Consider the following 21,036-nt stretch of genomic DNA (forward strand, 5'->3'; position numbering starts at 1 on the left):
TAGGCTTTTCTCCTTGAGTGTGGCGACATACTGTTAACGTTTTATCCACAACTCTCTGTCCGTCGCTGTTGTATTCGACTGGGAAGCCAAAACATTCCCAAACTGGATATTTTAAACAATGATGAAAGATCCTCAAATTCTGGTTGATCGACCCCACTGCTTGCATAACTAGTTCCCGGCTGCGCCTCACAAAAGGACAGTTTGAATTGCGCCAATTACGATTTTAATTTTGATTGCAACGTGCACATAGACTCTAATTGTTTTAACGGAATAGCCTGAAAAGTTGTTTTCAGCTCAGATTTACTCAAGAGGTATAGGCCTACAATGCAGCATAGGCATAGCCTAAAGGCCTAGTGTTTTTATTTTGTATTTTTTATGTATTCATTTAGGTTCACAGTGTGGACCGAACCGAGGTACCCATACCTACATGTGTGATTACACCCCTACAAAATCACATTGCATATTTGAATATGAATGAGTGGGTATTAATAAGTGCAATGCTTCAAGTAATCAAATGTTCCAGTTGTGTGGTCCAGATTTAAGACCATGGTTAGTTGATGAGTTGAGTCAGGTGTGTTGCATCCTGCCTGATGTGTTTAACCCTAACCATGTGCTCTTCACCTGATCCATGTTGTCTATCTGATGTATAGGCTAACGCTTTTCTTCGTCCCAGGTACGCAATGGCCTTGTACAACCAGCATGTCTGCCCTGTGGATAACTGGTACGTAAGCTAAATCATACCCTATTCGTGTTAAAGTGTAACTGACAGCCTTTGAACTACTTTGCAGATATGAAACAAACAGACAATCATATCAGTCAAAAATATAATGATGTTATAAAACCAACATTATAAGAGGTTTTAAAAATGGGTTATATTTGACTCAACATTCCATGACCTACAGTAAGGAATTGTTGGAAGAATTGACGGATGCAGTTCAATGCATGATTAATATAATTCACCAATACATTTCTTGGTAGTCCAAAAAAGATTGCTATCAGGTTGTAAATCAGTTTCAATGACTCAATATTTTGGACAAAAACTGATGAATGTAACTAAGGCTGGGAATGTAAATACAATCAAACTACCAGGGGCAATGATCACAAGTCAGTCATAACGTGGCTAATCGGCTAGCATATCTATTTATATAGCAAGCTAAAAACACAGAGCCTAACGTTAGCTATATAGCTAGCTAGGAGGATGTCATGTCATCGGGTGAGTGGCTGACTTAGCTACACAGCTAAAGATGTCATTTGGTGTGCCAGAGCTCAGAATAACTGGTCAATTTAAGAACTCATAACACCCGCTGAATGTGACCGGTGTCAGTAAACATAGGCAAAAAAAAAAAAGTCATAGTAAAAGTTCCCAAATGTAAGAGGACTCCTGTGGTATTTACATATTTGCAGTAATCCATTTCTAATGTTCTAAATATGCGCTGTTGCAAATGCCTGTAAACACACAGTCAAGTTCAAAGTGAATGATGACAAGCCCTTGTGGCAAATGGCTTGTTTGCATAAAGGCCTACTGTAGCTCTGATTGGCTATGTTAACCAGCTAAAGTTATAACCAGTTATTAAACTGGAACTGACAGCATTTTAGCAACAGTTAACCCACTGTTCCCTGGGCGCCAGAGACGTGGCTGCGGATTAATGCAGCCCTCCGCACGCACCTCTCTGACACAGAGGGGTGGGGTTAAATGCAGAACACACATTTCAGTTGAACGCATTCAGTCGTACAACTGACTAGGTATCCCCCTTTCCCCTTAAAATTGAAATCCTTGAATGGGCCGCCTAAGCATTTTTTCCCCCGGGCTGCCTATGTAAAAAAAACAGATATAGATAATTTTATTTAATTTTAGAAACACATTTTTGGGATGAAAAAACACTTTCAGTGTAAACTCAAACGATTAAAACCAGATATAAAGTATGCAGAAAAGATCATGGAGCTACAGGATATGTTTTTTATAATACGCCCCCTGCCCCTACACCACCTAAGCCCCTTTTTGATCCAGGGCAAACCCTGTTTAGGCTACAAATAGAAACTCTATAGCACTCACGGCCATTGTCCCTATAATGTGACACCACACCTGTTTCTGGGGCTAGTAGGTGCAGACACTGACCTACAGCATACAGTATGTCTAAAGGGAATGCTAGAAAAACATGAATGACAACTTTATTGAGAGCAGGTGGAATAACACTCCAAGTACCATTGTATTGTCTCACTCTGTGGTGGTAGAACCAATAATATACAACATTGATGCTAATATTTACCTCAGGTCAAACACACCAGTATAATGTTGCTGGTCTTGTGAGAATTCAAACTGTACCACACAGAGGGAGGTGCATTCCTCTGTGTGTGTGGGTTTATATGGCGTGGGAGTAGCTGTGGTTCACCAGAGTATTTCTGGGTGATGTGAAAACCACACGTGTGTAATGTGTGTGTGTGTGTGTGACAATGTGTGTGCACCGTGACAGACTGTCCTTAGTGATGATGTTTAACTGTCTTTGACTCACTCCCAAAGTCTTCCACCATACTGGGTGTGTGTGGGGTTGTCAAAACTGTCTTCCATGTAACGTCACTTCCAGACTAGTATTTCCATAACAGGACTATTGCAGTAGAGAAACAGTCTGCTATTACACACTAGACTGTTCCACAGTGTTACAATTACAAGGCCTGACATGATTTTTAAAACAATGTACTCATCAAAACATTCCCCCTCCTGTGTGTGTGTGTGTGCATTTTATTTGTCTAGGCTGTATAACCAGTCATGTGAGGAGGAGCTTTATCTACAGAGTGGACCAACTTTGTGCTGTACTCTGGACAATGTTCCTCTCATCAGGTTAGTCTAATCACTCACTTACTCACTCGCCATGTTGTGCTGCCATGTTGTGCTGCCTCCATGCTGTGCTTTCTCCATGTTGTGCTTTCTCCATGTTGTGCTTTCTCCATGTTGTGCTTTCTCCATGTTGTGCTGCCTCCATGCTGTGCTGCCTCCATGCTGTGCTGCCTCCATGCTGTGCTGCCTCCATGCTGTGCTGCCGCCATGCTGTGCTGCTACCATGTTGTGTTGATACGATGTTGTTGTCATGTTGTGTTGCTGCCATTCTATGTTGTTGTCTTAGGTCTCTCTTTATGTAGTGTTGTCTCTCTTGTCATGATGTGGGTTTTGTGGCAGGTCATTGTAAATAAGAATTTGTTCTTAACTGACTTGCCTAGTTAAATAAAAAAAATACAAAATAAATCGCTCAGTGAATTTAGAAAAAGTAAAACAAGTGCTCATATCAAATGGCACCCTGTTCCCTATATATTTATTTTATTTTAATCTTTATTTAACTAGGCAAGTCCCTAACCTGGACAATTGTGCGCCGACTCCCGATCACGGCTGGTTGTGAGCCCGGGATCGAACCAGGGTCTGTAGTGAAGCCTCTAGAACTGAGATGCATTGCCTCAGACCTCTGCGCCACTCGGGGGCCCCCAAATAATGCACCACCTTTGGTCAAATGTAGTGCACTAAATGGTAAATAGGTTGCCGTTTGGGATGGTCACAGCACACAAACTCTAAGCTCTATTTGTCTCCATTCAGACAGACTGACTATGCACACAGGAAAATACTCCCCTTCTATCTCTACTACATCATTCTCTTGAACACCCTTGTTGCCACAGGAAAGAGAATAATCATCTCTGGCCTCCTGCCATGCTATAGAAGTTACAGCTGCCTCACTGCCCTAAACAAGTTTCTGAAGAAACTTTGCAAAGACAGGAATTTCTCTTTTTGTGACAATTTTAACTCGCTGTGGGAGCAACCAACACTCTTTAAAAGAGAAGGCATTCACTCTAACCGCGGAGGATCCCGGATTATCTCCATCAACATAGCAAACTGCTTAAGAGACTGACTAGTCTCCAGTCCTCCATCTCCAGTCCTGTCATAATAAGCAACAGAGGACATGGAAATTGTATTTAAAGGTGAAATAATATATATATTTTTTAACCAAGTAGGCTAGTTGACAAGTTCTCATTTACAACTGCGACCTGGCCAAGGTAAAGCAAAGCAGTGCAACACCAACAACAGTTACACATGGAATAAACAAACATACAGTCAATAATACAATAGAAAAAGTCTATACAGTGTGTGCAAATGAGGTAGGATAACGGAGGTAAGGCAATAAATAGGCCATAGTGGCAAAATAGTTACAATATAGCAATTAAACACTGGAGTGATAGATGTGCAGCTGCACAGTATTGTCTCTTCGATGGTGGTTATGACATCGTTTAGGACCTTGAGCGTGGCTGAGGTGCACTCATGACCAGCTCGGAAACCAGATTGCATAGCGGCGAAGGTACGGTGGGATTCGAAATGGTTGGTAATCTGTTTGTTAATTTGGCTTTCGAAGACCTTAGAAAGGCAGGGTAGGATAGATATAGGTATGTAGCAGTTTGGGTCTTCAATCTTGAAGAGAGGGATGACCGCGGCAGCTATCCAATCTTTGGGGATCTCAGACGATACGAAAGAGGTTGAACAGGCTAGTAATAGGGGTTGCAACAATTTTGGTGGATCATTTTATTTATTTATTTATTTCACCTTTATTTAACCGGGTAGGCAAGTTGAGAACAAGTTCTCATTTACAATTGCGACCTGGCCAAGATAAAGCAAAGCAGTTTGACAGATACAACGACACAGAGTTACACATGGAGTAAAACAAACATACAGTCAATAATACAGTATAAACAAGTCTATATACGATGTGAGCAAATGAGGTGAGAAGTAAATACAATATAGCAAGTAAAACACTGGAATGGTAGTTTTGCAATGGAAGAATGTGCAAAGTAGAAATAAAAATAATGGGGTGCAAAGGAGCTAAATAAAAAAAATGCAGTAGGGAAAGAGGTAGTTGTTTGGGCTAAATTATAGGTGGGCTATGTACAGGTGCAGTAATCTGTGAGCTGCTCTGACAGTTGGTGCTTAAAGCTAGTGAGGGAGATGTGTTTCCAGTTTCAGATATTTTTGTAGTTCGTTCCAGTCATTGGCAGCAGAGAACTGGAAGGAGAGGCGGCCAAAGAAGGAATTGGTTTTGGGGTTGACTAGAGAGATATACCTGCTGGAGCGTGTGCTACAGGTGGGAGATGCTATGGTGACCAGCGAGCTGAGATAAGGGGGGACTTTACCTAGCAGGGTCTTGTAGATGACATGGAGCCAGTGGGTTTGGCGATGAGTATGAAGCGAGGGCCAGCCAACGAGAGCGTACAGGTCGCAATGGTGGGTAGTATATAGGGCTTTGGTGACAAAACGGATTGCACTGTGATAGACTGCATCCAATTTGTTGAGTAGGGTATTGGAGGCTATTTTGTAAATGACATCGCCAAAGTCGAGGATTGGTAGGATGGTCAGTTTTACAAGGGTATGATTGGCAGCATGAGTGAAGGATGCTTTGTTGCGAAATAGGAAGCCAATTCTAAATTTAACTTTGGATTGGAGATGTTTGATATGGGTCTGGAAGGAGAGTTTACAGTCTAACCAGACACCTAAGTATTTGTAGTTGTCCACGTATTCTAAGTCAGAGCCGTCCAGAGTAGTGATGTTGGACAGGCGGGTAGGTGCAGGTAGCGATCGGTTGAAGAGCATGCATTTAGTTTTACTTGTATTTAAGAGCAATTGGAGGCCACGGAAGGAGAGTTGTATGGCATTGAAGCTTGCCTGGAGGGTTGTTAACAGTGTCCAAAGAAGGGCCAGAAGTATACAGAATGGTGTCGTCTGCGTAGAGGTGGATCAGAGACTCACCAGCAGCAAGAGCGACCTCATTGATGTATACAGAGAAGAGAGTCGGTCCAAGAATTGAACCCTGTGGCACCCCCATAGAGACTGCCAGAGGTGCGGACAGCAGACCCTCCGATTTGACACACTGAATATCAGAGAAGTAGTTGGTGAACCAGGCGAGGCAATCATTTGAGAAACCAAGGCTGTCGAGTCTGCCGATGAGGATGTAGTGATTGACAGAGTCAAAAGCCTTGGCCAGATCAATGAATACGGCTGCACAGTAATGTTTCTTATCGATGGCGGTTAAGATATCGTTTAGGACCTTGAGCGTGGCTGAGGTGCACCCATGACCAGCTCTGAAACCAGATTGCATAGCAGAGAAGGTATGGTGAGATTCGAAATGGTCGGTAATCTGTTTGTTGACTTGATTTTAGAAAGAGAGGGTCCAGATTGTCTAGCCCAGCTGATTTGTAGGGGTCCAGATTTTGCAGCTCTTTCAGAATATAAGCTATCTGAATTAGAAGTGGGGGATGCCCAAGTTGCTGTGGGGGGTGCAGGGCTGTTGACCGGGGTAGGGGTAACCAGGTGGAAAGCATGGCCAGCCGTAGAAAAATGCTTGTTGAAATTCTCAATTATTGCAGATTTATCGGTGGTGACAGTGTTTCCTAGCCTCAGAGCATAGGGCAGCTGGGAGGAGGTGCTCTTATTCTCCATGGACTTTACAGTGTCCCAGAAATTTTTGGAGTTTGTGCTACAGGATGCAAATTTCTATTTGAAAAAGCTAGCCTTTGCTTTCCTAACTACCTGTATATATTGGTTCCTAACTTCCCTGAAAAGTTGCATATCACGTGGGCTTTTCGATGCTAATGCAGTATGCCACAGGATGTTTTTGTGCTGGTCAAGGGCAGTCAGGTCTGGAGTGAACCAGGGGTTATATCTGTTCCTGGTTCTACATTTTTTTGAATGGGGCATGCTTATTTAAGATGGTGAGGAAGGCACTTTTCAAGAATAACCAGGCATCCTCTACTGATGGAATGAGGTCAATTTCCTTCCAGGATACCCGGACCAGGTCGATTAGAAAGGCCTACTCGCTGAAGTGTTTTAGGGAGCGTTTGACAGTGATGAGGGGTGGTCGTTTGACCGCAGACCCGTTACGGATGCAGGCAATGAGGCAGTGATCGCTGAGATCCTGGTTGAAGACAGCAGAGGTGTATTTGGAGGGCAGGTTGGTTAGGATGATATCTATGAGGGTGCCTGTGTTTACAGATTTGGGGTTGTACCTGGTAGGTTCATTGATAATTTGTGTGAGATTGAGGGCATCAAGTTTAGATTGTAGGATGGCCGGGGTGTTAAGCATGTCCCAGTTTAGATCACCTAACAGCGTGAGCTCTGAGGAAAGATGGGGGGCAATAAATTCACATATGGTGTCCAGGGCACAGCTGGGGGCAGAAGGTGGTCTATAGCAAGCGGCAACTGTGAGTGACTTGTTTCTGGAAAGGTGGATTTTTAGAAGTAGGAGCTCAAATTGTTTGGACACAGACCTGGATAGTAAGACAGAACTCTGCAGGCTATCTCTGCAGTAGATTGCAACACCTTGGCAGCTCTATCTTATATGAAAATGTTATAGTTAAGGATGGAAATTTTAGGGTTTTTGATGGTCTTTCTAAGCCAGGACTCAGACACAGCTAGGATATATTATGTCCCAGAGAAAGTGCTGTCAATGTAAGTAACCTAATCTATGTTCTTTTAACTGTTAGCTCTGATGGTATTGATCAGAGCTAACAGTGAATGATAATATGTACGTTGAATTCTGCTGTTTGCGCTGAAACTGTCTGCCTTAGGAAGAAGCCCACTGTGGTCAGCTCACTCATTACCATTGGTTCAAATGTCACTGAAATGTCTACCTCAGATCAGCCTCTCAGAATAGCCTGAGAAACAAGGTTCATGAAATGTACATCTTACTTACATCAGAAAAAAATCATATTCTGGCCAGCTCTGAATCACACGGAGATGATTCCTTTGATGATGCAGTAGTAGCTCTACATGGTTATGGAATTTACAGGAAAGATATAAATTCAAATAGAGGTGTTGCTATATATGTCCAGAGTCATGTTCCATTTAGGCTGAGAGAGGATCTCATGTCCGATGACGTGGAAGTAATGTGGCTACAGATTAGTTTGCTTCACTTAAAGCCTATTATCGTAGGAAGTTTCTATAGACCACCCAGTGCTAAAAGTCAGTATTTGGACTGTGTGAAATGCTCGATAATGCATGTGAGAAAAAAACAGAGGAGCATGTTTTCTGGGTGATTTAAATATTGACTGGTTGACATCAAGATGTCCACAAAAAAACAACCTTTAAACTGTAACCGATGCCTGCAATCTGGTTTAGGTCATCAGTCAATCTTACTGGGTATTTAAAAACAGAACAGGAACTAAATCATCCACGTGTATTGACCACCTCTTTACTAATGCGGCAGAACTCTGCTCTAAAGCAGTATCCACACTCATCAGATGTAGTGATCATAATATAATAGCCATATCTAGAAAAAGCAAAGTTCCATAGACTTTACCTAAAATTGTGTATAAACAATCATACAATAGGTTTTGCAATGATTCCTATGTCAAAGATGTGAAAAATACTTGTTGGTCTGATGGGTGTAATGAGGAACAACCTGACACCGCACTTGAATCACTTATTAAATGACTTATTCCGGTTACAGATAGGCCTGCCAATAACTTCCAAATCCTCATGGATAGATGATGAATTGAAAAACTGTATGGCTGAGAGGGATGAGGGAAAGGGAAAGGGAACACAGCAGATTGGCATAAATACAGTAAATTGAGGAATCACGTAACTTAACTAAACAAAAAGAAGAAACTATACTATGGAACAAAGAAAATGATATAAATAATGATTAAAAAGTATCTTAAATTAAATTCTAGGCAATAAAGTGAACTCGGCTCCATCCTTCATTGAGGCAGATGGCTTGTTCACAACAAAACCCTTTGATATTGCCAACCACTTGAATAACTTTTTGTCAACAAGATTAGCAAATTTAGGCATGACATGCAAACAACAACCGCTGAGCCTTCATATTCATGCATAACGGACCAAATAATGAAAGACGAGCACTCTTATGAGTTCAGCAAAGTTGGTGTGGAAGAGGTGATAGTAAAACAAAATATCAGCCATCTTGTACCAATGACCTGGATGGTAAATTGCTGAAGTTGTTAGAGGAAAACACTGAGACTCCTGCTTGCCACATCTTCAATTTAAGCCTAGAAGACGGCGTGTGCCCTCAGGTCTGGAGGGAGGCAAAAGTTGTTCCACTGTCCAAGAACAGCAAAGCACCCTTTCATGGTTCAAACAGCCGACCAATCAGCATGTTACCGGTGCTTAGCAAACGTTTGGAAAGAAACGTGTTTGACTAAATAAAATGTTATTTTACAGAAAACAAATTAACAGACTTTCCCAGCATGCTTTTAGGGAAGGGCACTCAACATGCTTGGCACTGACACAAATGACTGATGATTGGCTGACAGAAATGTATAGTAAGAAGATTGTGGGAGCTGTTTTGTTATATTTCAGTGCAGCTTTTGATATCATTGATCATTACCTAATGCTGGAAAAACGATATGTTATGGTTTTACATCCTCTGCCTTATCATGGATTGAGAGTTACCTATCTAATAGAACACAGAGGGTTTCCTTTAATGGAAGCCTCTCTAATGCAAATTTGGTTGAGTGTGGCAGCCGGCTTGGGCCATTATTGTGTTCTGTTTTTACTAATGACCTTCCACTGATCTTAAATAAAGCCTGTGTGTCTATGTACGCTGACGACTCAACCTTATACATGTCAGATAAGACAGTAAAATAAATAACTGACACCCTTCACATAGAGCTCCAGTCAGGTTTTGAATAGCTGACTAGTAATAGGCTGGTGTTAAATATCTCTGAAACTAAAAAAACTATTGTTTTTTTTACAAAAGACTCACTCAACCCTAAACCTCATCTAGATCTATTACTGAATAATGTGGCGATTGTGCAAGTTGAGGAGACTAAACTGCTGGGTGTCACCCTAGATAGAAAGCTGTCATGGTCAAGACAATAATTGCTAAAATAGAAAGAGGTCTGTCCATGATAAGGCTTTGCTCTGCTTTCTTTCTAAATCAACCAGTCAGGTTCTACGGGACCTAGTTTTGTTACACCTAGACTACTGCCCAGTTGGAAAATTGCATTTGGTCCAGAACAAATCAAATCAAACTCTATTTGTCACATACACATGGTTAGCAGATGTTAATGTAAGTGTAGCGAAATGCTTGTGCTTCTAGTTCCAACCATGCAGTAATATCTAACAAGTAATCTAACAATTTCACAACAACTACCTTTACCTTTTACAAGTGTAAAGGAATGAATAAGAATATGTACATAAAAAATATATATGGATGAGCGATGGCCGAATGGCATAGGCAAGATGCAGTAGATGGTATAGAGTACAGTATATACATTTGAGATGTGTAGGGTATGTAAACATTATATAAAGTGGCATAGTTTAACCTGTTGCGACGACCAAACCCGGATCCGGGATTCTATTTACAGACCTAAGCTCATTACCATAACGCAACGTTAACTATTCATGAAAATCGCAAATGAAATGAAATAAATATGCTATCTCTCAAGCTTAGCCTTTTGTTAACAACACTGTCATCTCAGATTTTCAAAATATGCTTTTCAACCATAGGAAAACAATAATTTGTGTAACAGTAGCTAGCTAGCGTAGCATTTAGCGTTAGCATTAGCGTTAGCATTTAGCAGGCAACTATCACAAAAACAAGTAAAGCCTTCAAATAAAATAACTTACCTTTGAAGAACTTCTGATGTTTTCAATGAGGAGACTCTCAGTTAGATAGCAGATGCTCAGTTTTTCCAAAAAGATTCTTTGTGTATTAGAAATAGCTCCGTTTTGTACATCACATTTGGCTACCAAAAAAAAAAAAAAAAACGAAAATTCAGCCCTCAAAACGCAAACTTTTTTCCAAATTAACTCCATAATATCGACTGAAACATGGCAAACGTGGTTTAGAATCAATCCTCAAGGTGTTTTTCCACATATCTCTTCAATGATATATCCTTCCTGGAAGCCTGGTTTCTCCTTGCTCTCAAATGGAAAAATATTTGCACCTGGCTTTACGCTCCAATTTCGACGCAGGGACACCAGGCGGACACTTGGAAAATGTAGTCTCTTATGGTCAATCTTCCAATGATATGCCTACAAATACGTCACAATGCTGCTAACGCCTTGGGAGAACGACAGAAAGTGTAGGCTCATTCCTTGCGCAATCACAGCCATATAAGGAGACAATGGAAAACAGAGCTTCAGAAATCTGCTAATTTCCTGGTTGACGCATCATCTTGGTTTCGCCTGTAGAATGAGTTCTGGGGCACTTACAGACAATATCTTTGCAGATTCTGAAACTTCAGAGTGTTTTCTTTCAAAAACTGTCAAGAATATGCATAGTCGAGCATCTTTTCGTGACAAAATATCGCGCTTAAAACGGGAACGTTTTTTATCCAAAAATGAAATAGCGCCCCTAGAGATCAAAGAGGTTAAAGTGACTAGTGATACATTTATTACCTCCAATTTTTTATTATTAAAGTAGCTAGAGATGGAGTCACTATGTTGGCAGCAGCCACTCAATGTTAGTGATGGCTGTTTAACAGTCTGATGGCTTGAGTTAAAAGCTGTTTTTCAGTCTCTCGGTCCCAGCTTTTATGCACCTGTACTGACCTCGCCTTCTGGATGATAGCAGGGTGAACAGGCAGTGGCTCGGGTGGTTGTTGTCCTTGATTATCTTTTTGGCCTTCCTGTGACATCAGGTGGTGTAGGTGTCCTGGAGAGCAGGTAGTTTGCCCCCGGTGATGCGTTGTGCAGACCTCACTACCCTCTGGAGAGCCTTACGGTTGTGGGCGGAGCAGTTGCCGTACCAGGCCCGACAGCAGTTGCCGTATACAGCCCGACAGGATGCTCTCGATTGTGCATCTGTAGAAGTTTGTGTTTTTGGTGACAAGCCAAATTTCTTCAGCCTCTTGAGTTTGAAGAGGCGCTGTCACGCTGTCTGTGTGGGTGGACCATTTCACTTTGTCCGTGATGTGTACGCCGAGGAACTTAAAACTTTCCACCTTCTCCACTACTGTCCCGTCGATGTGGATAGGGGGGTGCACCCTCTGCTGTTTCCTGAAGTCCACGATCATCTCCTTTGTTTTGTTGACGTTGAGTGTGAGGTTATTTTCCTGACACCACACTCCGAGGGCCCTCATCTCCTCCCTGTAGGCTGTCTCGTCGTTGTTGGTAATCAAGCCTACCACTGTAGTGTCGTCTGCAAACTTGATGATTGAGTTGGAGACGTGCATGGCCACGCAGCCATGGGTGAACAGGGAGTACAGGAGAGGGCTGAGAACGCACCCTTGTGGGGCCCCAGTGTTGAGGATCAGCGGGGTGGAGATGTTGTTTCCTACCCTCACCACCTGGGGGCGGCCCGTCAGAAAGTCCAGGACCCAGTTACACAGGGCGGGGTCGAGACCCAGGGTCTTGAGCTTAATGACGAGTTTGGAGGGTACTATGGTGTTAAATGCTGAGCTGTAGTCGACAGCATTCTTACATAGGTATTCCTCTTGTCCAGGTGGGATAGGGCAGTGTGATTGCGATTGTTTCGTCTGTGGACCTATTGGGGCGGTAAGAACATTGGAGTGGGTCTAGGGTGTCAGGTAGGGTGGAGGTGATATGGTTCTTGACTAGTCTCTCAAAGCACTTCATGATGACTGAGGTGAGTGCTATGGGGCGATAGTCGTTTAGCTCAGATACCTTAGCTTTCTTAGGAACTGGAACAATGTTGGCCCTCTTGAAGCATGTGGGAACAGCAGACTGGGATAGGGATTGATTGAGTATATCCGTAAACACACCAGCCAGCTGGTCTGCGCATGCTCTGAGGACGCGGCTAGGGATGCCATCTGGGCCGGCAGCCTTGCGAGGGTTAACACGTTTAAATGCTTTACTCATGTTGGCTGCGGTGAAGGAGAGCCCGTAGGTTTTGGTAGCGGTCCGTGTCGTTGGCACTGTATTGACCTCTGGAAGCAGGACATCGTGGTCCGCGACAGGGCTGGTTTTCTTTTTGTAGTCCGTGATTGACTGTAGACCCTGCCACATACTTCTTGTGTCTGAGCCGTTGAATTGTGACTCTACTTTGTCTCTATACTGACATTGTAGCTGACATCGTAGCTGACAACTGACATTAGCTTGTTTGATTGCCCCGCGGAGGGAATAGCTACTCTGTTTGTATTTGGTCATGTTACTGGTCGCCTTGCCCTGATTAAAAGCAGTGGTTTGCGCTTTCAGTTTTGCAATCCACGTTTTCTGATTGGGGAAAGTTTTAATAGTTGCTGTGGGTACATCACCACCAATGCACTTGCTAATAAACTCGCTCACCGGATCAGCGTATTCATCAATGTTGTTGTCCGACGGTATGCGGAACATATCCCATTCCACGTGATCAAAGCAATCTTGAAGCGTGGAATCAGATTGGTCGGACCAGCGTTGAACAGACCTGAGCATTGGCGTTTCCTGTTTTAGTTTCTGTCTATAGGCTGGGAGCAACAAAATGGAGTCGTGGTCTAATTTTCCCAAAGGAGGGCGGGGCAGGGCTTTGTATGCATCGCGGAAGTTAGAGTAACAATGGTCCAGGATTTTTTTCACCCGGGTAGGGCATTCGATATGCTGTTAAAATTTAGGGAGTCTTGTTTTCAGATTAGCCTTGTTAAAATTCCCAGCTACAATGAATGCAGCCTCAGGATATGTGGTTTCCAGTTTACATAGAATCCAATGAAGTTCATTCAGGGCCATCGATGTGTCTGCTTGGCGGGGATATATACGGCTGTGATTATAATCGAAGATAATTATCTTGGTAGAAAATGCGGTCGACATTTGATTGTAAGGAATTCTAGGTCAGGTGAGCAAAAGGATTGAGTTCCTGTATGTTGTTATGATCACACCACGTCTCGTTAATCATAAGGCATACCCCCCCCCCCGCCCTTCTTCTTACCAGAGAGATGTTTGTTTCTGTCGGCGCGATGTGTGAAGAAACCAGGTGGCTGTACCGACTCTGATAGCGTGTCTCGAGTGAGCCACGTTTCCGTGAAACAAAGAACGTTACAATCTCTGATGTCTCTCTGAGCAGCACGTATTGCACTTAGATGTACACAGAGGGCGAATGTCAGTATGTATGTCAATCTCTCCTGGCTCAAAGTTGAGGAGAGATTGACTGCATCACTATTGGTCTTTGTGCAAGGTTTTGCAGAGATGCCAACTCTCACGCATTGGCCTTGAGACACAGGCATTTGACCCTCTTCTCACGGTACACCTCTTATATCTCACTCATTGAAAAGTACTACTTTTATTTTTAATTGGTCCATTGCATATTCAGCTTATTAACTTTTCAACTCCAAATCGTTTTGAAATTGGATCATCTGCACCTGCAATTTAACATCAGGAACTGAACCTCGATCATTGTCCTGTCTTGCCACAGCACTGTGAACAGCGGCACATTGAAGCATGTGATTGGTCTAGTTATGTAAGGGATCAAGGGGATTGGATTAATGTTTTAAAGAAACGCCCCTCAAGATTCGAGTGGAGCTTCTCTGCTGAGTTTATACAACTCTGAAAAGAGTAGCATTGTAGCGCTGTTTTATGTACTATGTTGTCAACAAAATTAGGTTGCTGTTACTTCAGTCCTTATTGCAGAATGCAGCCTTTTAACAGCATGTGCTAAAGTCGATTTAATCCACACTTGCATTTGTCCCCTCGTTTAGCGTTTAGGCTGTGACAACGAAAAGGCAGCAGACAGACCTACAGTATTTGGTAGGGTGACCTGATTTCTAACTGTGAAAATATTTTTTCAAACAGATTGTGAACCCAAAAATATGTTTTATTCTAGAGGGGACAATAAATATAACAATTATTTGGTTAGTGTTTCGGGGCACATTTATGTAATCTTGTCTTCGGAAGATTTTATTTATTTACTTAATTTAATCTGATCAGTGGAACAATTCTCCTTAACAATGGGCTTAATAAAGGCTCATTACTGAACACTGTTATTCCCCACACGTATTTTATTATTACACTTCTTCCCAATTTTGCCAGTGTAATCACATATTTGAAATCCGATATGGCTACTTGTGTAGTAAAATGAGTTATATGAGGCTAGGTATTTTTGCAGCCATTTATTAACCGTTTTGAATAAGTCATACAAATAAGCATTGGATATTAAATGCTCCATGAATCAAATGTAATTTTTTACATTTTAGTATAGTGCACATGCTAGGCAGAGAAGGTAGGGGTACTCACAACTCATAAACTCATCATATTTTGTCTTTGTAGAGTAAGGTGATGGCAAGGATCTTCAACTAGTAGGCATAAGCCACCTGAATATTCATATTCATTAGATGTTTCATAAAGTTTGGGTGATTTTGAGAAATTGTTTTAACAAGAACATTTTCAAACACCCAGAACTTCAGGGAGGGCAACCCTCCTGGAGAGCAAGCAGGATTTTCTTCTATCTTTATTTTGAAGAGATAGTTCACCCAAATTACAAAATGTTTGTGTCCTTACCTTGAAAGTTGTCTATGGACAAGGAGACTGCAATCTATGATTTGGTTACCCATTGCCATCAACCATTAATATAAATGTTTTACTTTGAATTTCATCCACCAAAAATCGCAGAGTAACAAAGTCAACTTTTTTAAATGTTAATTTAAGGTTCAAAGCATCCTGAACAGACCTGACCTCTGTTTTTTTTTCTTGTTTTTCTCCACGGATAAGCCATGTCAAAATATTTAGAATGGCAGGAAATTCACTTTAAAACAGTATAATTTTCAGGGGGCAATGAAATTCACATACCAAATCTCACTCCAAGCATTCTTCAGAAGTTGGCAGCCCTGATGTTGTTTGGTAAAGGTACCGAACTGTCTGTTCAAGCAGTTGGCACACAGTTCGAACACTCATCAGTACCACACAAGACATGCAGCCAGAGGTCTCGTCACAGTCCCCAGGTCCAGAACAGAGGCTGGGAAATGCACAGTATTAAATAGAGCCATGACTACATGGAACTCTCTGCCACCTCAGGTAACTCAAGCTAGCAATAAAACCAGATTTAAAAAAAACTGATAAAAGAATACCTTACGACACGATGTGCACTGTCAAGAGACATTTTTATGTATTTTGCATTGTATTATGTATTATATTTGTTGTGTTTTGTTTCCTGTTTGGACCCCAGGAAGAGTAGCTGCTGCCTTTCTCTGTTTTTATTTTTTCTCCCTCCCTCTCGCTTGCACTTCACCACCCCTTTCTCTTTCCCTCTCTCTCTCTCTATCTATCTCTCTATCTATCTATCTATCTATCTATCTATCTATCTATCTATCTATCTATCTATCTATCTATCTATATAATAGGAACAAGGTGCTGTTGTTTCTCATGACCTGAGTCGCCAGCCAGTTGGCACTCATTGACTGAAGCTCAAAGGGACTGTGCACACTTGTGATTGTGTGTGTGTGTGTAGTCACACACAACTGTTTGCGTGTGCACAATTACGTGTCTGAAGTACACGCGTGTACATGTCTGCATACTAGTGATGGAGAAAAATGTATACAGTTACATATTGGGATATTATTTTTGACGATATATCGTATCGTTTTGACAATAGTATTTTTTGCTCTAGTTGGCTGTACCTGCACCAAAACTACAAAAGTATTTTCCCTTCATGACTTGTTCTCCATCTTATTTTTAAATAGGGAGCCAATTTCTTTGCAACACTTTTATTTATTTCTCTCTTGTCCCTCTGTAGCAGACATATGGTGAGCGATATGTTTGGAACATCGAATCGCAATAAAATCACAGTATCGAATGGCAATACATATAGAATCGTGAGAGTCGCAATACATATAGAATCGTGAGAGTCGCAATACATATCGTGTCAGCACCAAAGTCTTGGGCTAATATCGTATTGTGAGGTCCCTGGCAATTCCTAGCCCTACTGCATATGTGTGTGTGTGTGTCTATCTGTGTGTGATTCCTGTTTCTGAAAATAACTGACGGCTGAGATTTCCTGCCTTCCTCCATGGATGCAGGAAAGGGTGGGAAGGCACGGGTCTGCACATGCCTGATATACACACACACACACACACACACACACACACACACTTATACTGACTCTACACACACTTGCATACAATCATCATGTATGTTGCTGCTACTCTGTTTATCATACATCCTGATGCCTAGTCACCTTACCCATATACAAATCTACCTCTTTCACTCCAGTATCCCTGCATATTTTAAATATGGTATTGGGTAATACTGACACTGTCTTACTACGTTGTTTCTCTTCTTTTTATTTATTGTGTGTTTTTGTTTAAACGTATGTTTTTTTTGTTGTTGTGCTACATTGATATTGATTACTGCATTGTTGGGTTTGGAGCGTGCAAGAAATGCATTTCACTGTATTGTGCACGTGGCATTAAAACTTGAAACACACACAGTCAATTCCCCAGAAAAGAGGAGTTTGTTTTCAGATGGGGGAGTGAGAGAATAAAGAGACTTGTGCTTTCTTTAGCCTCTCCCATTCCCAGAGCTTTGAACATCAAAGTACCATTAGGGAATGTAAATATATGGTTTCTATGAAAGACTAGGGGGAATGTAAATATATGGTATTGAAAAAGCTTACAGGATATCCTGCCTCTAGAAGTTGCAATTACTCTTGAATGGTTCTCCAATCTGGCTATAAATGAGAGAAAGGGTTGAGTGCTTGCTTTTTAGTGTCTGTCTGTATGTGTTTGTTTGTGTGTGTGCTTTTTAGTGTCTGTCTTCGAGTGTTTGTGTGCGTGCTTTTTAGTGTGTGTGTGTGACTGAGTGGCGAGGTCTAGTCAGCTGAGAGGGATTAGTGTTAACAGGAGACAGGACCAGGCAGACAGGCCACACTCACGCACGTACAAAGGAACACATAAGCACACAAAAACACTCGAAAGCAGGCAGGCAGGAGGGCGGTATTATGACTGATTGCCTCCCCCCTATAATGGCTGGTTCCTTCACTTAATTTTCCTAGAACACAGGCTAGAAGAGTAGGTGAAAAGTCAAATGCTGTTGCATAGCAGAGGAGATCACTCAGGCCTTTTCTGAATTGGATTTCCTCGATACTTGTGTCCTTTTCTTCGTCCTCACCTCTTTTTGAAAAAGTTTCAACGTAATCAAGGAGAGGAGGAGAGGAAACGTGGAAACAAATGCACTTGTATAAAAGACTCTCCTTCTCTGCTAGCGTGTCATCAGGCGAATTATGTTTACATAAATGGAATTCCAAAATACATGTTTATTTTTTTAATTGAATCTTTATTTAACCAGGTAGGCTAGTTGAGAACAAGTTCTCATTTGCGACCTGGCCACGATAAAGCAAAGCAGTTCGACACATACAACAACACAGAGTTACACATGGAATAAGCAAACATACAATCAATAATACAATAGGAAAATCTATATACAGTATGTGCAAATGAGGTAGGATAAGGTAGGTAAGGCAGTAAATAGGCCATGGTGGCAAAGTAATTACAATATAGCAATTAAAAACTGGAATGGTAGAATGTGCAGAGGATAAATGTGCAAGTTGAGATACTGGGGTGCAAAGGAGCAAGATAAATAAATAAATAAATACAGTATGGGGATGAGTTAGATTGGATGGACTATTTACAGGTGAGCTATGTGCAGTGATCTGTGAGCTGCTCTGACAGCTGGTGCTTAAAGCTAGTAAGGGAGGTAAGAGTCTCCAGCTTCAGGGATTTTTGCAGTTCGTTCTAGTAATTGGCAGCAGAGAACTGGAAGGAGAGGCGGCCAAGGGAAGAATTGGCTTTGGGGTGACCAGTGAAATATACCTGCTGGAGCGCATGCTACGGGTGGGTGCTGCTATGGTGACCAGTGAGCTGAGATAAGGCGGGGCTTTACTTAGCAGAGACTTGTAGATAACCTGTAGCCAGTGGATTTGGCGACGAGTATGAAGCGAGGGCCAACCAACGAGAGCGTACAGGTCGCAATGGTGGGTAGTGTATGGGGCTTTGGTGACAGAACAGATGGCACTGTGATAGACTGCATCCAGTTTGTTGAGTAGAGTGTTGGAGGCTATTTTATAGATGACGAGGATCGGTTGGATGGTCAGTTTTACGAGGGTATGTTTGGCAGCATGAGGGAAGGATGCTTTGTTGCGATAAAGGAAGCCGATTCTAGATTTAATTTTGGATTGGAGATGCTTAATGTGAGTCTAGAAGGAGTGTTTACAGTCTAACCGATCCACACCACATTGGGTGAGGTGGGTTGCAGGAGAGTATTTTGAAGTTGAGGTTTGGGAAAAATATTAATGCAAAGTGGCCTCCCGGGTGGCGCAGTGGTTAAGGGCGCTGTACTGCAGCGCCAGCTGTGCCATCAGAGTCCCTGGGTTCGCGCCCAGGCTCTGTCGTAACCGGCCGCGACCGGGAGGTCCGTGGGGCAACGCACAATTGGCCTAGCGTCGCCCGGGTTAGGGAGGGCTTGGTCGGTAGGGGTGTCCTTGTCTCATCGCGCACCAGTGACTCCTGTGGCGGGCCGGGCGCAGTGTACGCTAACCAAGGTGGCCAGGTGCACGGTGTTTCCTCCGGCGCATTGGTGCGGCTGGCTTCCGGGTTGGATGTGCGCTGTGTTAAGAAGCAGTGCGGCTTGGTTGGGTTGTGTATCGGAGGACGCATGACTTTCAACCTTCGTCTCTCCCGAGCCCGTACGGGAGTTGTAGCAATGAGACAAGATAGTAGCTACTACAACAATTGGAGAAAAAGGGGTAAAATTCAAAGAAAAATAAATAAAAAGAATGCGGGACGAGACAAGAAAAAGACGTCTGACTGCTACGCCATCTTGTGTAAAGTGGTCAAAAGAAATGTAACTAGTTATGCTAGACATTTTCTAGACAAATTGATAAAAATTGCTTTTCTCCTCCGAGGAAACCACAGTTGTTTCAAAGGATTTCAAAACTCTTCTGTGGTAGGATACACCTTAGAATCCTGAGGAGGCAATCGAGGAGAGGAGTTCACCTATTAACAAATTTACACCCTCCTACATATGGCGACCACTTATCGGAGGAAAGGAGAACGGAGGAGTCGAGGAGAGGACAGACTTTAATCCAACTGAGAAAGGGCAGATTAGACACACACACGGAGCGAGAGACATTCTTTGTCTGTTGATGTTTGGCGGTGATCTGATTTGTCTTTTGGTTGTTCTGCTGTCTTCAACAGTAAATGTGGCACTCTTCCTCCAGAAAGCTGCTTCTTCAGCCTCATCTGCAGCACTGGATCCTTCATGGGTGAGTCTATACTCTTCACTCACATACACTCATACATCATATGCACGTGTCGTGCCCTGTGTGTGTTGGAGTTTGAGTAACAGCTCCAGTCAATGATTCCCAGCTGTGGCTGAGCCCACCCCATAGATACACAGCGCTGGGCATGCCTGTGTGTGTGTGTGCGGGTGTGTATGTTATACACTATGTCTGGGTGGGCCGGGCGGGCAGCAGGACACATGCCAAGCATAAGAGAGCCATCCCAGCTCTGCATTGTGTGTGTGTGTGTGTGTGTGTGTGTGTGTGTGTGTGTGCCTGTGAATGTCTATGGCTGTTTGTGTGTGTGTTCATAGTTATACAACGGGCGGGTCTAATCCTGAATGCTGATTGGTTAAAAGTGCATTCCAGCCGGTGCCTTTTCCACAAGTTACCACCAGCTAAATCTATGACGTTAAAATGCCTATTTACTCTGTTCCATCTGACTGCGCAGTCCACTGTCTCATCAGCCCTGGCAGGGAAGTTATGAACTTGATCTCCACTATAAAAGCATTTAGACATTATCTCACATTTCTTTTAGACTAACATTTAGTTTTCAACAGCGGAGATTTGTATAAACCTCACTGTCTGTTTCTCTGACATTTGCAACTTTGTTTCAATATTCAAATTCCATCTTCAACTATTCCATAGTAATGAACGTGTAGATCGAAATCATGAATTAGCTGGCATCATTTTATTGGTATATACAAAGAAATGCCAATTGAAAAAAAAAGGTAAAACAAAATGAAGTGTAGCTAGTTTCCAGCTTCAGTTTGAAGTGATTGTGTTAGCTATGTTGTTGGCTAGCTCCTCTGAACAACAGTGCCCTAATGAGAGAGCACATTTTCTATGCCAG

The 21,036-nt window shown here is 42.5% G+C and overlaps 1 protein-coding gene across 2 annotated transcripts in view; it reads left to right on the plus strand.

Moving 5' to 3' along the window:
- The window catches only part of LOC139381979 (transmembrane protein 150A-like), an 86,774-nt gene that overhangs the window by 27,502 nt on the left and 38,236 nt on the right, over positions 1–21,036 (plus strand). For both annotated transcript variants that reach the window (XM_071125878.1, XM_071125877.1), the window contains exons 3-5: positions 674–721; positions 2,750–2,836; positions 20,101–20,168. In XM_071125878.1, the coding sequence (XP_070981979.1) occupies positions 674–721; positions 2,750–2,836; positions 20,101–20,168 (203 nt within the window). The remainder of the gene's footprint in view (positions 1–673; positions 722–2,749; positions 2,837–20,100; positions 20,169–21,036) is intronic.

The sequence above is a fragment of the Oncorhynchus clarkii genome, chromosome 23 (assembly GCF_045791955.1).
Source record: "Oncorhynchus clarkii lewisi isolate Uvic-CL-2024 chromosome 23, UVic_Ocla_1.0, whole genome shotgun sequence".
In the NCBI taxonomy this organism is placed as follows: domain Eukaryota; kingdom Metazoa; phylum Chordata; class Actinopteri; order Salmoniformes; family Salmonidae; genus Oncorhynchus; species Oncorhynchus clarkii.